Source organism: Macaca nemestrina, chromosome 3, assembly GCF_043159975.1.
Source record: "Macaca nemestrina isolate mMacNem1 chromosome 3, mMacNem.hap1, whole genome shotgun sequence".
Taxonomy (NCBI): Eukaryota; Metazoa; Chordata; class Mammalia; order Primates; family Cercopithecidae; genus Macaca; species Macaca nemestrina.
In genome coordinates, this window is record NC_092127.1 from 157,945,641 (window position 1) to 157,961,130 (window position 15,490).

At 40.4% G+C, this 15,490-nt stretch overlaps 1 protein-coding gene across 2 annotated transcripts in view; it reads left to right on the top strand.

The window, feature by feature from the left end:
* LOC105487728 (small integral membrane protein 14) overlaps positions 1-9,516 on the top strand; it is a 91,850-nt gene extending 82,334 nt beyond the window's left edge. For both annotated transcript variants that reach the window (XM_011751349.2, XM_011751350.3), the window contains exons 4-5: positions 2,422-2,564; positions 6,983-9,516. In XM_011751349.2, coding sequence (XP_011749651.1) covers positions 2,422-2,564; positions 6,983-7,015 — 176 coding nt within the window. In that variant the 3' untranslated portion in view covers positions 7,016-9,516. The remainder of the gene's footprint in view (positions 1-2,421; positions 2,565-6,982) is intronic.
* Positions 9,517-15,490: the final 5,974 nt, after the last annotated feature.

Sequence of the window (15,490 nt, forward strand, 5' to 3'; positions counted from 1 at the left end):
CTTATCAGTAAAGCTGTCTGTGCAACTCCCTTTTTCCAGCTGTGGGATTGTTTCTAAGCACAAAGCACAGCTTCTCTTGTTTGTGTAACTGTGGGTTTTTTAGGTAAGCCCCACTCCTCCCTGTACAAGTTCCCACGGAGCCCACTGTGTATATGCCTGAAAAGGTGAGGAAACTTTTTCCTGGGAGCTCACTAATTATACAAAGAACAAAAAGGCTTCTTTGCTTTACTGGCTCCTTATCTGTCCAGACTTAACTGTGCAGCTGCAGCAGCTGTGATTTTTCAGGCAAGCATTTCTCGGGGCCCAGCCTTAACTGTTTATCTAACGGATTTTCCTTTTCTTTTTTTTTTCTTTTTCTTTTTTTTTTTTTTTTTGAGACGGAGTCTCGCTCTGTCGCCCAGGCTGGAGTGCAGTGGCCGGATCTCAGCTCACTGCAAGCTCCGCCTCCCGGGTTTACGTCATTCTCCTGCCTCAGCCTCCCGAGTAGTTGGGACTACAGGCGCTCGCCACCTCGCCCGGCTAGTTTTTTGTATATTTTTAGTAGAGACGGGGTTTCACCGTGTTAGCCAGGATGGTCTTGATCTCCTGACTTCGTGATCCGCCTGTCTCGGCCTCCCAAAGTGCTGGGATTACAGGCTTGAGCCACCGCGCCCGGCCGGATTTTCCTTTTCTTTCCCCTCAGAGATGGGGTTTCACCATATTGCCCAGGCTGGTCTCGAATTCCTGAGCTCAGGCAATATGCCCATCTTGGCCTCCCAAAATGCTGGGATAATAGGCGTGAGTCACCGCATCCGGCCATTTTTATTTCTGAAAATTGAGTTTTCTAATATACTTCAATAAAAAATCTATGTTTCATTTATTAGAAATTTGTTAACCTCATATCAGGCACTGTGCTAGGCACTTGTTATTTCAAATTAAATAAGACATGGCTATGTCAAGGAGCCAGGAAAAACTGATACCTGTATACTTACATACATCCCTGTCTAGCTTTTTCCTCATGATAAATAGAAGACAAAAAATTGATTGAAGATAAAAACTGATTAAATTTTAAAATATCTAGACCTGAATTCAACTTCTTTGTGTGAAAAAGAAGGCCAAAGTCATCTCTTTGGTTGAGATTGTAATTAAAGGGATCTTTTAATGTATATATTATGCAGCCCGGATGTTCCCTTTCTTTTTCATGATGCCTCTGTAATTAAGATGCAGATTTCCCCCCAAAGGAGAGTGTTTTTTCTGTGGTCTTAACTCAGATTCATAGATCTCAGCAAATCTATGGATTCGTGGCTTTGTGGGTCCTTAAACCTTCCACAATTATATGCAAAATTGTGGAATTTGGTATACATGAGTGCTTTTCATATTTATTTTTAATCCAGAATGGCTCAAAAAGAACAATCATGAAGGATGTAGGTGCCAGACACAGGGCAGAGGTAGCTAGAAAAGTAGATCTTAGGGAAGTTAGGGCCCCTAGCCTCACTAATCTACAAACATGGCACGGCCAGCTTGCCTTGCAAGGCCTCTGTTGAAGGACCGTTCTTAATTTTTATCAAATTCTCAAATGATTCTGTTACCCCAAAATATTAAGAATTAGTGTACTATTAAAAAATTTATTAGAGACTAGTCCAAGCAACATAGTGAGACGTCATCACTACTAAAAATTAAAAAAAAAAAATTAGGGGTGTGGGGCTGGACACAGTGGCTCACACCTGTAATCCGAGCACTTTGGGAGGCCAAGGCGGGTGGATCACCTAAGGTCAGGAGTTCAAGACCAGCCTGGCCAACATGGTGAACCCCTGTCTCTACTAGAAATACAAAAATTAGCTGGGCGTGGTGGCACATGCCTGTAATCCCAGCTACTCAGGAGACTGAGGCAGAATTGCTTGATCCTGGGAGGTGGAGGTTGCAGTGAGCCAAGATCATCCCACTGTACTCCGGCCTTGGCAACAGAGTGAGACTCCATCTAAAAAAAAACCAAACAATTGTTAGAAACCAGCCCAGGCAACACAGTGTTTCTCCTAAAAACAAAAATTAAAAATTTGGGGCATGGGGCATGGTGGCACACACCTGTAGTCCCAGCTACTCAGGAGGCTGAGGTGAGAGGATCCCATGAGCATAGAAGTTTAAGGCTGTAGTGGGCTACGATTGAGCCACCGCACTCCAGCCTGTTTGATAGAGCAAGACCCCATTTCAAAAAATGAAAACAACAAAAACTTACTAGGTTTTGGTTTATGACTATTTAACATCATTTACTTTTTAGATGTTCTCACTGGAGGAAAGGGAAATTGAAGGTATAATATGTACTTCTTTAATTTATCAATACAATTTTTATATTAACACAATATTTGAAACTGACATTTAAACATTAGAATTTATTTTTACTTTTAACAATGTTGTGAGCATGCTACATTTTTTGTTTGTCTTTAGTACCAGGACCCTCTGGTGATAATGGCATCAGTGTTACTATGATCTTAGTGGCCTGGATGGTTATTGCATTGATCTTGTTCTTACTGAGACCTCCGAATCTAAGAGGATCCAACCTACCTGGAAAGCCAACCAGTCCTCATAATGTAAGTATTGCACATTTTAAATGCTTTTTGGGTAAGGGAATGTATGTGACCTGGGGCAGGGAAGGACTTGGTTTTGACTAAAATACCTATATTAGTTAAATTACATTTAACTCATAGAGTATTCTACCTATGTAGTTCTATTAAATCTTGCAATTCCAAGATTTAATTGATGGCTTAATCTTTGTGGAGTTAAATGCAGAAAGCAGCACAGACCAGAAGCCGAAAATTAATTTGAAAATGAATTCCAATTTTTTTGTTGTTGTTGTTCAGACAGGGTCTTGCTCAGCTGCCCAGGCTGGAGTGCATTGGTGCGATCTTAGCTCACTGTAGCCTCTACCTCCCAGGCTCAGGTGATCCTCCCACCTCACCCTTCTGAGTAGCTGGGACCACAGGCATGCACTAGCACACCTGGCTAGTTTTTTGTATTTTTTTTTGTAGAGATGGGGTTTTGCCAGGTTGCCCAGGCTTGAATTCCAATCTTTACTCGCATGAGAAGCATTATGAAATAATCCATTTCATAATCCACAGCAATATTGCTTAAATCTCAATCCTCCACTACTCAGTTCTGTCCACCTCACAGTTGATCCCTTGCCTCTCATGCTTCTAGCCTCTAAACTCTTAGTAGTTTCAGCTCAAATGTTTGACCCCCTTCTGTCCTAGCTATTCAGTAGAGACACTGAGCCTGTCTGATTTTATTTTCCTCATTTTCCCATCCTATTTCTCTCAAACCCATTTTCCATTTCTGTACCACAACAAATCAACGGAGCTGGCAAAAGGAGAGGTCAGAATCATTCATGTTGATAAATCTTGATAGTCATGATTACAACCATTTTTAGAACCTTCTAAATTAAAACTGTGATAAAGTGACCCAACAGGGAGTTTTCAGTACTATCTTTAATAGAAACTCTGTTGGCCAGGCGCGGTGGCTCACACCTGCAATCCCAGCACTTTGGGAGGCCAAGGCGGGCAGATCGCCTGATCTCAGGTGTTCAAGACCACCCTGGGCAACATGGTAAAACCCCATCTTCTCTACTAAAATACAAAAAATTAACTGGACATGGTACCCTGGGCAACATGGTGAAACCCCGTCTCTACTAAAATACAAAAAATTAGCCGGACATGGTGGTGTGCGCCTATAGTCCCAGCTACTCAGGAAGCTGAGGCTTGAGAATCGTTTGAGCTCAGGAGGCAGAGGTTGCAGTGAGCCAAGATCACACCACCACACTCCAGCTTGGGCTACAGAGTGAGACTGTGTCTCAAAAAAAAAAAAGAACCTCTGTTAAAGGATTCCTTTTAATCCTTTTCAGAACCAGTATTTATGTGTGTGTTTTTTTTAACATTGAATTTGAATATTATCTCTTTAAAAATATTTCCATGAGGCTGGGCACGGTGGCTCACGCCTGTAAGCCCAGCACTTTGGGAGGCCGAGATGGGCAGATCACCTGAGTTTAGGAGTTCAAGACTATCCTGGCCAACATGGTGAAACCCTGTTTCTACTAAAAATACGAAAATTAGCTGGGCATGGTGGTGGGCGCCTGTAATCCCAGCTACTTGGGAAGCTAAGGCAAGACAGTTGCTTGAACCCAGGAGGTGGAGGTTGCAGTGAGCCAAGATCGCGCCATTGCACTCCAGCCTGGGCGACAAGAGTGAAACTTCATCTCCAAAAAAAAGAAAAAAAAAAAAAATTTCCATGAATATGCCAATTACCTCAATTTAGCCATTCTACAAATGTATGCATATTTCAAAACATGTTGTATATGACAAATATATACAATTTTTGTCAATTTAAATAAATAAAATGTTAAAATTAAAAAAAACTATAAGATGATAGAGCATCAAAAAAAAAGGGAAAATTTCCATGATAGATTTGCTCGTTTTTTTGTTTGTTTTTGAGATGGAGTCTCACTCTGTCACATCCAGGCTGGAGTGCAGTGGTGCAATCTTGGCTCACTGCAGCCTCTGCCTTCCGGGTTCAAGCGATTCTCCTGCCTCCCCTTCCCGAGTAGCTGGGATTACAGGTGCGTACCACATCTGGCTAATTTTTGGATTTTTAGTAGAGATGGGGTTTCACCATGTTGGCCAGGGTGATCTCAAATTCCTGACCTCAGGTGATCTGCCTGCCTCGGCCTCCCAAAGTACTGGCATTACAGGTGTGTGTCACCACAACTGGCTAATTTTTGTATTTTTAGTAAAGATGGGGTTTCGCCATTTTGGCCAGGCTGGTCTCGAACTCCTGACCTCAGGTGCTCCGCCTGCATTTGCCTCCCAAAGTGCTGGGATTACAGGCATGAGCCACCGTGCCTGGCCAGATTCACTTGTTGAATACCAAATTATCCCACTAATTCTCTTTTCCAACCTTTACCATGTGGAATTCCTGAAATAATTGTTTCTTTTCTCCAATGTTGTGGTGTTGATATCAGAAGTTCAGTTAGACTCATTTTTTTATATAAGAGAAAGCAAATATGCTGTGTTAATTAGTCAGTGTTTTGCTTTGTTTTTAAAGGAGTGGAACATATGTAGTATAGAAAGAAAAAAAATCGAAAAGAAAAACATACACAAAAAAGATACATAGCATGCTAACTTTAAGAAAGAAGGCATTATAGGCCGGAGGCAGTGGCTCATGCCTGTAATCTCAGCTACTCAGGAGGCTGCGGCAGGAGAATTGCTTGAACCCAGAAGGCAGAGGTTGCAGTGAGGCGAGATCGTGCCATTGCACTCCAGCCTGGGCAACAAGAGCGAGACTCCGTCTCAAAAACAAAAAAAGAAAGAAAGAAAGAAGGCATTATTAGCACTATATAAAAAGCTTTACATGTATTTTTGTTTTTTCTTGGAGAAAAGAGTATTTATAAAACAGCTTGCATATTGTCTTGATAAAGTGTTTATTCCCTAGCCGTCTTTCTTACTTTCTTTGTATAGCTTTGTTACTTTCATATCAAAGAGTAACTTCCTCAATGTTTGGAGCTAAAGAAATAGAATTCTCAATAATCTGATTTAGAAACCATTAAAATGGGCTGGGTGCGGTGGCTCGCACCTGTAATCCCAGCACTTTGGGAGGCCGAGGCGGGTGGATCATTTGAGGTCAGGAGCTGGAGACCAGCTTGACCAACATGGTGAAACCCTGTCTCTACTAAAAATACAAAAAAAAATTAACCGGGCGTGGTGGCACATGCTTGTAATCCCAGCTACTCGGGAAGCTGAGGCAGGTGAATCACTTGAACGCAGGAGGTGGAGGCTGCAGTGAGCCGAGATCGCACCACCGTACTCCAGCCTGGGCGATAGAGTGAGACTGTCTCAAGGAAAAAAAAAAAAGAAACTATTAAAGTGACAGAAATGCAAGATTATACTCTCCTGGACCTTAATTCATTGTAGGCCAGTGTTTCTAGGAATAGTAGTTCCACTATCTTAGGAATAAGTAAGAAAATGTGTTGAGACTAATTCCAAGTAGAAATACTGATCACCCCCAACTCGGGCCTCATACATCATTTCAGGGTAAATAAATAAAATCTTGAGAATCTTAAAAACTCTGATCTTTCCTTTATAGTTCACTTGCTTTCTATTGCAAGTTAGCAAAAGTCAATCCAAAGCGGTTTAAAAAACAAGTGGCTTCATTGATTTACACATCAAAAAAATTCAGAGGTAGAGTCAGTGTTAAGAAAGTTTAACAGTGTCATCAAAGACCCAGTTTCTTTCCTCTATCAACTTCATTCCAACATGGGCTCCCCTTAGGGTCATAGGATGACTGCCAGAAGCAACTGCAGCCACATGCTTCCTCGTAGACATTCAGTATTGAGAAACAAAAGTCCCTAGCTTCATTTTAAATATACAGTACTTCGCTTAGCCAATCAACCTTAGCAAGAGGGATGAAGATACTTTCATTAGTTTGAAGATCACTCCTGGGGCTGGCGACCGAGTGAGACTCTGTCTCAAAAAAGAAAAAAAAAAAATTCCGGAATTGTTTAGCAAGCCTGGAAATTTTACCATTACATTCTCCTGGTTAACCAGTCAAGATGTCAATGCATAATCCTGCAAGTATTATATCTGTGACACTTTGAAAATTACCATATTAATGCAATGCAGACTGTGTGTCAGCTAATGTGGTTGCTGGCAGGAGTGATAACATCACTGTTATACAGATTCCCTCTCTCTTCCATTCTACAGGGAAAAATGAGACAAATGGTGGAAAATCACAGTGTTATTTAATCTAGTGTTCCCTCGTGTAAAAACATATGAAAAGTCCAAATAAGCATATATTTGGGATGGGATGGTGGGGGGCATTGCTGCTCAGTTCTTTCTCTATGTGTTAGATTGGTTGCACTGGGATTTAATAAGTCAATTTTTTAAAAAGTAATAAAATAAATTTTTAAAAATTTTAAATTTTTTAAAAGTCAGTTAAATAATTTATTTCTTTCTAATGCCAGGGACAAGATCCACCAGCTCCTCCTGTGGACTAACTTTGTGATATGGGAAGTGAAAATAGTTAACACCTTGCACGACCAAACGAACGAAGATGACCAGAGTACTCTTAACCCCATTAGAACTGTTTTTCCTTTTGTATCTGCAATATGGGATGGTATTGTTTTCATGAGCTTCTAGAAATTTCACTTGCAAGTTTATTTTTGCTTCCTGTGTTACTGCCATTCCTATTTACAGTATATTTGAGTGAATGATTATATTTTTAAAAAGTTACATGGGGCTTTTTTGGTTGTCCTAAACTTACAAACATTCCACTCATTCTGTTTGTAACTGTGATTATAATGTTTGTGATAATTTCTGGCCTGATTGAAGGAAATTTGAGAGGTCTGCATTTATATATTTTAAATTTGATAGCTTTTTAAATTGCTTTTTTTCATGAGGTATTTATAAAGTTATTTGAGGTTGTCTGGGATTGTATGAAAGAAAATTAGAACCACGTTGTATTTACATTTACCTTGGTAGTTAATTTGTGGATGGCAGTTTTCTGTAGTTTTGGGGACTGTGGTAGCTCTTGGATTGTTTTGCAAATTACAGCTGAAATCTGTGTCATGGATTAAACTGGCTTATGTGGCTAGAATAGGAAGAGAGAAAAAAATGAAATGGTTGTTTACTAATTTTATACTCTCATTAAAAATCTCTAATGTTAAGAAAACCTTAAATAAACATGATTGATCAATATGGCAGATGATTTACAGTCCATTATATAACATTTGTAAGCCACTCAACACTAGCCTTACAAGGTTCATGAAAGGAGGAAAACATTAATTCTTTCTGCCTTTGCTGGTATAATCCACATAATAATTTAAGCTATAATTTATTTTTAAAATGAGTGCCTCTTGGGAAGTTTCTTTTCTGTTCTAACACTGCCTGTTAAAATGAAAATCTTAGGCTGGTGCGGTGGCTCACACCTGTAATCCCAGCACTTTGGGAGGCTGAGGTGGGCGGATCATTTGAGGTCAGGAGTTTGAGACCAGCTTGGCCAACATGGTGAAACCCTGTCTCTACTAAATATACAGAAAAATTAGCCAGGCGTGGTGCATGTGCCTGTAATCCCAGCTACTCAGGAGGCCAAGGCAGGAGAATTGCTTGAACCCAGGAGGTAAAGGTTGCAGTGAGCTGAGATCGCACCACTGCACTGCAGCCTGAGCGACAGAGCAAGACTCTCTCTCAAAAATAAAAATAAAAATAAAATCTTAAAGCTGTATTAGGGCCTGTTAGGTTACTGATATTTGAATGCCTATTTACTTATTTACTCCATTGAGTCCTTTGTTATCCTCTGGCCTATAAAAAATTTTAATAAATAACAGGTTTACTTCAAGGGAAAAGAAGGAAAATGAGAAACAAACATCTTTTTTTCACTCCTTATCTTATTCCTGTTTGGTGATGGGATGGATTGGGGTAGGAAGGAATGTTAATATGAGAGAAATTTTGAAATGTATAAAAAAGTAAAAGGTTGTATTGTTTTGCTCAGTTTGAAATAAAGTGAATACCAATAGCACTTAAAAATGTCTGCATGGGCCGGGCGCGGTGGCTCACGCCTGTAATCTCAGCACTTTGGGAGGCCGAGGCGGGCGAATCACCTGAGGTCAGGAGTTCCAGACCAGCCTGACCGACATGGTAAAACCTCGCTTCTACTAAAAATGCAAAAATTAGCCAGGCATGGTGGTGTGTGCCTGTAATCCCAGCTACTAGGGAGGCTGAGGCAGGAAATTGCTTGAACCCGGGAGATGGAGGTTGCAATAAGCTGAGATCGTGCCACTGCACTCCAGTCAGGGCAACAGAGCGAGACTCTGTCTAAAAATAAATAAATTAATTAAAATGTCTGCATGACCCATGTGGTTATGAAGTTTTTTTCCTAGCAAATGATTGCAGATTATTTATGGGGGCTAGAAGATATTTTGCTATCAATGTAAGGATTTTTTTCCCCTTAGGTCAGTCTATTCACTGTTTAGATCTGGTAAATTACTTGTATGAACTGAATAAATTCTCTGTATCATTGTACTGTTTAATAGTCTGTGATACAATTGTGATACTCATAAGAGATTTTTTCCCCTTTATTATGATTACATTCTAGATCATAAACATTGTAAGGGTATCTTTTAGTTATATAATCCAATATTGATTGTTTGAATTCCTCCTTGTACACATCTTGGCTTTGTGCTCAATTTCTTGAAATAATATAACCAACTCTGAATTACGTGTGTTAATAGATGGGTAACATAACACAGGTAAGTTAAATCCTGGATAAATGAGCCCCACAGAATAAAGGTTTTTGTGGCCTACTGGAAGCCTTCCTAACTCTACAGCTGGTGAAGTAGAGCAGAAAGGGCCAGAATGGCTTAAGATGGAGCTAAATCCCTATAGCATTCCATTTTCTGCTCTTGCCTCTTGAACTTAGAAGGCTTGCCCATATATATATCCTAACAATCTGTTCTCTGAGCTGCTAGAAGGCCAATCCCTGGCAAGAGATACTGATGTAGTCACTGAATCTATGGCTCACAAATAATTGAAAATTGGCTCTGGGGGCTGGGCGCAGTGACTTATGCCTATAATCCCAGCACTTTGGGAGGTTGAGGTGGGTGGATCACTTGAGGTCAGGAGTTTGAGACCAGCCTGGCCAACATGGTGAAACTCCTTGTCTACAAAAAATACAAAAATTAGCCGGGTTTGGTGACACAGCCTGTAGTCTTAGCTACTCAGGAGGCTGAGGCAGGAGAATCGCTTGAGCCTGGGAGACAGAGGTTGCAGGAAGCCAAGATCACGCCACTGCACTCCAGCTTGAGTGACAGAGTGAGACCTTGTCTCAAAAAAAAAAAAAGAAAAAAAAGACTTTAGAAGGCTTTATTGGAAGAAGTGGCTGAAACTTGGACACAGAATGTCTAGTATTACACCTAAGAATCTGGATTCTTTTTTGTTGTTGTTTTGAGATGAGTTTTGCTCTTTCGCCCAAGCTGGAGTGAAGTGGTGCGATCTTGGCTCACTGCAACATCCACCCCCGGGTTCGAGCGATTCTCCTTCCTCAGCCTCCCGAGTAGCTGGCATTGTAAGTGCCCACCACCAAGCCCGGCTACTTTTTGTATCTTCAGTTAGAGACGGGGTTTCGCCACGTAGGCCAGGCTGGTCTCAAACTCCTGACCTCAGGTGATCCACCCACTATGGCCTCCCAAAGTGCTAGGATTACAGACGTGAGCCACCGTGCCTGACTGGAAAATCTAGATTCTTATTCCTAGTTCTTCATTTCTGTCACATGCACTTAGTTGACATTACGTCTATGTGTATTAGCTTTTTCCTACATGAACCATCTATTTACTTGGTAACCAGTGTTCTTAATGAAGTATTTAGTCTTGGGTTTCTTGTAAAATTTCTCTGCATTCCTGAAACAGTGTACTATACATGAAATATTCTTGTTGACCTAGTAATTTATATTATTCTATTTAATTCTTAAAGCTTCTACCTGTGGCCTTTTTATTGAGCACTCTTAAGTCATTATTTGGCCTGTAAACATTCACCTGAATTGTGGCTACAATCCTTTTTAAATAATCTGCGAAAAAAGAAAGATAAAGCTTACGTTTTCACAGTTTTGACTCTTAAACATATTCCACAAACGTCATTAAGAATTTATTTTGTTTTAGACCAGTCATGGTGGCTCATGCCTGTAATCCCAGCAATTTGGGAGGCTGAGGCAGGAGAACTGCTTGAGCCCAGGAGTTTGAGACTAGCCTGGGCAACATAGCAAGACCCTGTCTCTGCCAAAAAGAAAAAAGTAAAAAAGCTTATTTTGTTTTATGCACAATAATGGTGGGAGGTTGTTTTGTTTTTTGTTTGTTTGTTTGTTTTGTTTTCCATGTGGAAAAGGTTAACATTGGAACTGTTTCTAGTAAAAGATTTTTTTCAGGCTGGGCATGGTGGTTCATGCCTGTAGTCCCATCACTTTGGGAGACTGAGGCAGCCAGATCACCTGAGGTCAGGAGTTTGAGACCAGCCTGGTCAACGTCTCTACTAAAAATACAAAAGTAGCTGGGTGTGGTGGTGCATGCCTGTAATCCCACCTACTTGGGAAGCTGAGGCAGGAGAATCACTTAACCTGGGAGGCGGAGGTTGCAGTGAGCCAAGGTCATGCCATTGCACTACAGCCTGGGCAACAAGAGTGAAACTCCCTCTCAAAAAAAAAAAAAATGTTTTTCATTTTTTTCATGTTATCTATCCAAGCACTGTCCCATGGTCAGCAAGTCCTATTTTACAATGTGGATTTTCCAAAATAATTATTGAATACAGCTATTCTATGGTTACTTTTAGTGTTTTTGTGGTATGTGGTGTGGGAGTGTTTATGGAATTACCAGTATCTTAAATTTTCAAAGGAACCTTGGAAGTCTGTCACTCAAATGAAAGTCTGTCACTCTACATGAATTATGTGCTCAAATTTGACCAGCTCAGTTTAAGACACAAAACAGTAATTTGAAGAAGGAAAAATGAAGAGTTTACAGTTCAATGGGTTAAATTTTTGTTCTTGCAATAGTAAATTTAGTTTTATATTTCTAAATGTGTGAAGATTGCTTTGTTAAAAGCAAAAGTGGTCGTGTGATATGCTAAATGTTAATTACTGTTTTTATATGTTTAAATCATGTCTGTGCCATCCAGGGTCTATTGTTAATCTTTTTCTGAGTACTTGGATTGGGATAAAGGGCTTGTACTATGCACTTTTTATTAATGAATAAATAGAAAATATTAGTAACACTCTTTGTTTTCTGTTTGGCTTTTGTGGGAAGAGAAGCAAGCATCTTTTGCTTAGTAGGTGTTAACATCCTATATTAAACAGTTTCTTTTTAAGACCTAACTAAAGACATTCCTAAGAGAGAACTTAAGTTTTAAGAAAAGTTGTGAGAAAAATATTTATAAAATACGTAGTATGGGGCCAGTATTCAGAAGTAGAGCTTCTCTCTTGGAAATTAGATTGCAGTCACATTTCTTTGTTTATTTTCTTTCTCTGTCTCTCTCTCTCTTCCTAGAATACCAGATAAAATAGACATTTGCTTTGAGGGACTAATATCCAATAGTGTTAATTATTTAAGCAGATATATCTTGCTGAAAAGGAGCTAGACATGTCACTGTACCAAAAAACACACAAAAGTGAAAATTTGCTTCTGTTCTGTGACCTAGAATGTGTCCAGACATTAAAGATCATGAATACTCATAAACATGTCAAAGTAGTAACATTGCTCTGGCATGATTTTGATGTCAGTGTGTATGTAATAACTTAAGTGTTATTTAAAATAGATAAATTTGTGAAATAATTTCTTGTAGACAGTCAACTTTTTATGATTCAATCTAAAGATTGTTATGTACATGTCAACGGATATCTGAATCCTCAGTGAAACTGTAAGTTTTCATTAAATGACTGCTACAATACTAGTTTTCTTCTCAGAAAGTGGAATTCAAATAAAATAAGTTTTTTGGTCCTGGTATTTCACCTGATGATTTTCTCAGTTCTGGATCTCAATTTGTAGAGTTGTTGGGGGCTTTTCCCCCAAAAGATGATTCATAAACACCAACTACAATTATCTTTCATGACCATATTTTTAAAAATTGGAGTTACCAGTGTGATCTTTTCCCATTAGTTGCTTGTAGGGGACTTTAGTGTGCATATCTCTTCTCAGACAAATGTATTATGTTCGTTCAGTAAACATTTCAACAAATTTTTAGACTTGTTTCTTAACTTTCTGTAGGCTTTAAAATGGATTTTATTCAGGATTTGATTACAGAAACTATTTCAAACCATCAGATGCCAAATTAAGATGTCTCCTGAAGTTAGTGGGGAGATGTCTGGGAGGCAAGGATTATGTAGGGGTGAAAACAATGTATGTCGTTTTAAGGATAAAGCAACTTACTTTTTTTTTTTTTTTTTTTTTTTTTTGAGACATAGTATCACTCTGTCACCCAGGCTAGAGTGCAGTGGCACAATCTCAGCTCACTGCAACCTCTGCTCTCCCGGATTCAAACAATTCTCCTGCCTCAGCCTCCCCAGTAGCTGGGATTATAGGCACCTGCCACCGCACCTGGCTAATTTTTGTATTTTTAGTAGAGACGGGGCTTCACTATCTTGGCCAGGCTTGTCTTGAACTCCTGACCTCGTGATCCACCTGTCTCGGCCTCCCAAAGTGCTGGGATTACAGGCGTGAGCCACTGTGCCCTGCCAGGATAAAACAACTTTCATATCAATACACGGTTTTTGTTTTTGTCGGGTTTTTTGGGGTTTTTTTTTTTGAGACAGAGTCTTGCTCTGTCGCCAGGCTGGAGTGCAGTGGCACGATCTTGGCTCACTGCAACCTCCACCTCCAGGGTTCAAGCAATTCTCCTGCCTCAGCCTCCCGAGTAGCTGAGACTACAGGTGCATACCACCATGCCTGGCTAATTTTTGTAGTTTTAGTAGAGATAGGGTTTCACCATGTTGGCCAGGATGGTCTTTGCTCTCTTGACCTCATGATCCGCCCGCCCTGGCCTCCCAAAGTGCTGGGATTACAGGCATGAGCCACCATGCCCGACCATCAGTACATGTTTTATTGGGAGGTGGGAGGATTACTTGATGCCAGGAGTTCAGGACCAGCCTGAGCAACACAGACTCTGTCTCTACAAAAATAAAATAAAACTTAGCAGGACATGATGGCCTGCATCTGTAGTCCCAGCTACTTGGGAGGCTGCGGTGGGAGGGAGGCTTGAGCCCAGTAGTTCCAGGCTATTGTGTGAGCTGTGATGGCACCACTGCACTCTAGCCAGGGCAACAGAGCCAGATCCTGAGTCAAAAATAAATTTTTTAAAGAGTATTATTTCCTTATACAAATCTCCACTTATTTCTAGGAAATTTAGAAATGAGAAAAGTATTATTTGCAGTATCTGGAATGCCAGAGTCTAACCTCTTAAATATGTGCTCATAACCTCAGATAGTTGGTCTATGCTTGATGATTAATGGTTTTGAATTGCAGTGTTTATTAGTTTTGACCAGAATTAAACACAAATACCACACAGCAGGTTCAGCATTATAGAAAAAGCCTCTTAAATTGTTTTTAAATAAATGAATCTGTTATGTATGTAATTCAGTCAGTGTCAAAAAGAGAAGCACTTTATATACAAAAGGCATCTCAGACCCTGGGTTGAATGCAGCTTTTCATGACAACTAATTAGTATGTAAACAAACTTTGGAAGTCTAGATGTGTTTAAAGGGGCTTCCTTACAATTAATCCAGCCAGGACAATTTGTGGTTACAAAATATAGGACAGATGGAAATCTGACACTAAAGCCTATACCCCCAACAAATGGTTTAAGATTTATATCCTTGAAAATGTTGTTTGTCTTCATTTTCATCTAACAGCCCTTTTTTTTTTTTTTTTTTTTCCTGAGATAGAGTCTCACTTTGTCACCCAGGCTGGAATGCAGCATCACCATTATGGCTCACTGTAGCCTCCACCTCTGGAGCTCAAGCTATTCTCCTGCCTCAGCCCCATGAGCAACTGAGACTACAGGCGTACTCCACCACACCAGGCTAATTTTTGCAGAGATGGGGTTTCACCGTGTTGCCCAGGCTGGTCTCCATCCAACTCCTGAGCTCCAGTGATCCTCTTGCCTCGGCCTCCAAAAGTGCTGGCTTTACAGGCATGAGCCTGTTACAGGCCAAAAGAATGAGGGTTGTGACCAACTTAGTATACCACTGGATTCTATATAAGCAAACAGAAAACTGTTCTCATGAAAGCAGGATGTTGGAAAACTAACAACTGCATCTGCCACCAGAAGGGGTGCTGAGGGCAGTCACGCCCCAAGCGTAGTGTTCCTTGTGATTATCTACAGGAACATCTGAAGCCTATTGTACAAAGAAAGCAATTATGTGTACCTGTGATAAATCAAGCAGTTGACCAACCATTACCTCTCCCTCCCTGCTCTTTCTACCTAATAAATACAAAGGGCTGTAGAAGCTCAGAGCCCTTGCTCACTAGAAGCAGGCAGCCCCCTGACCCCTTCTTCCAAAAATACTTTTTGTCTTTGTCTTCATTTCTGCATTCGTCCCCCTTTGTTCACTCCCATAACAACCGACAGCGACAAGTCACACCCGGGACAGGGACGTGAGTGAAGGTCTGCTAGAGCAGAGAAAGTGAAACTGACAAGAAGAACCAGAACGAGAAACACTGGGAAGAGTCTGCCGGCAGCTGATATAAAGTCAGTGCCCTAAAGAGGTACTGGGAATGAGAAGTTTCTGAATCAGGGTAACATGGGGGAAGAATCTGGCTACTTCTTTTCTTTTTTATATTTGGAGTTTAGTTCATACTATTCTTCTGCCATTATTCATTCCTTATTCTGCTAGACAGCAGGAGTCATGTTCAGAGTCTAAAAATTTGAAATAATCTTTTCCCCCAACAGCACCAATTAAAAATAATAAACAGAAGCAGGAGGATGAAAATTGGCCTGTG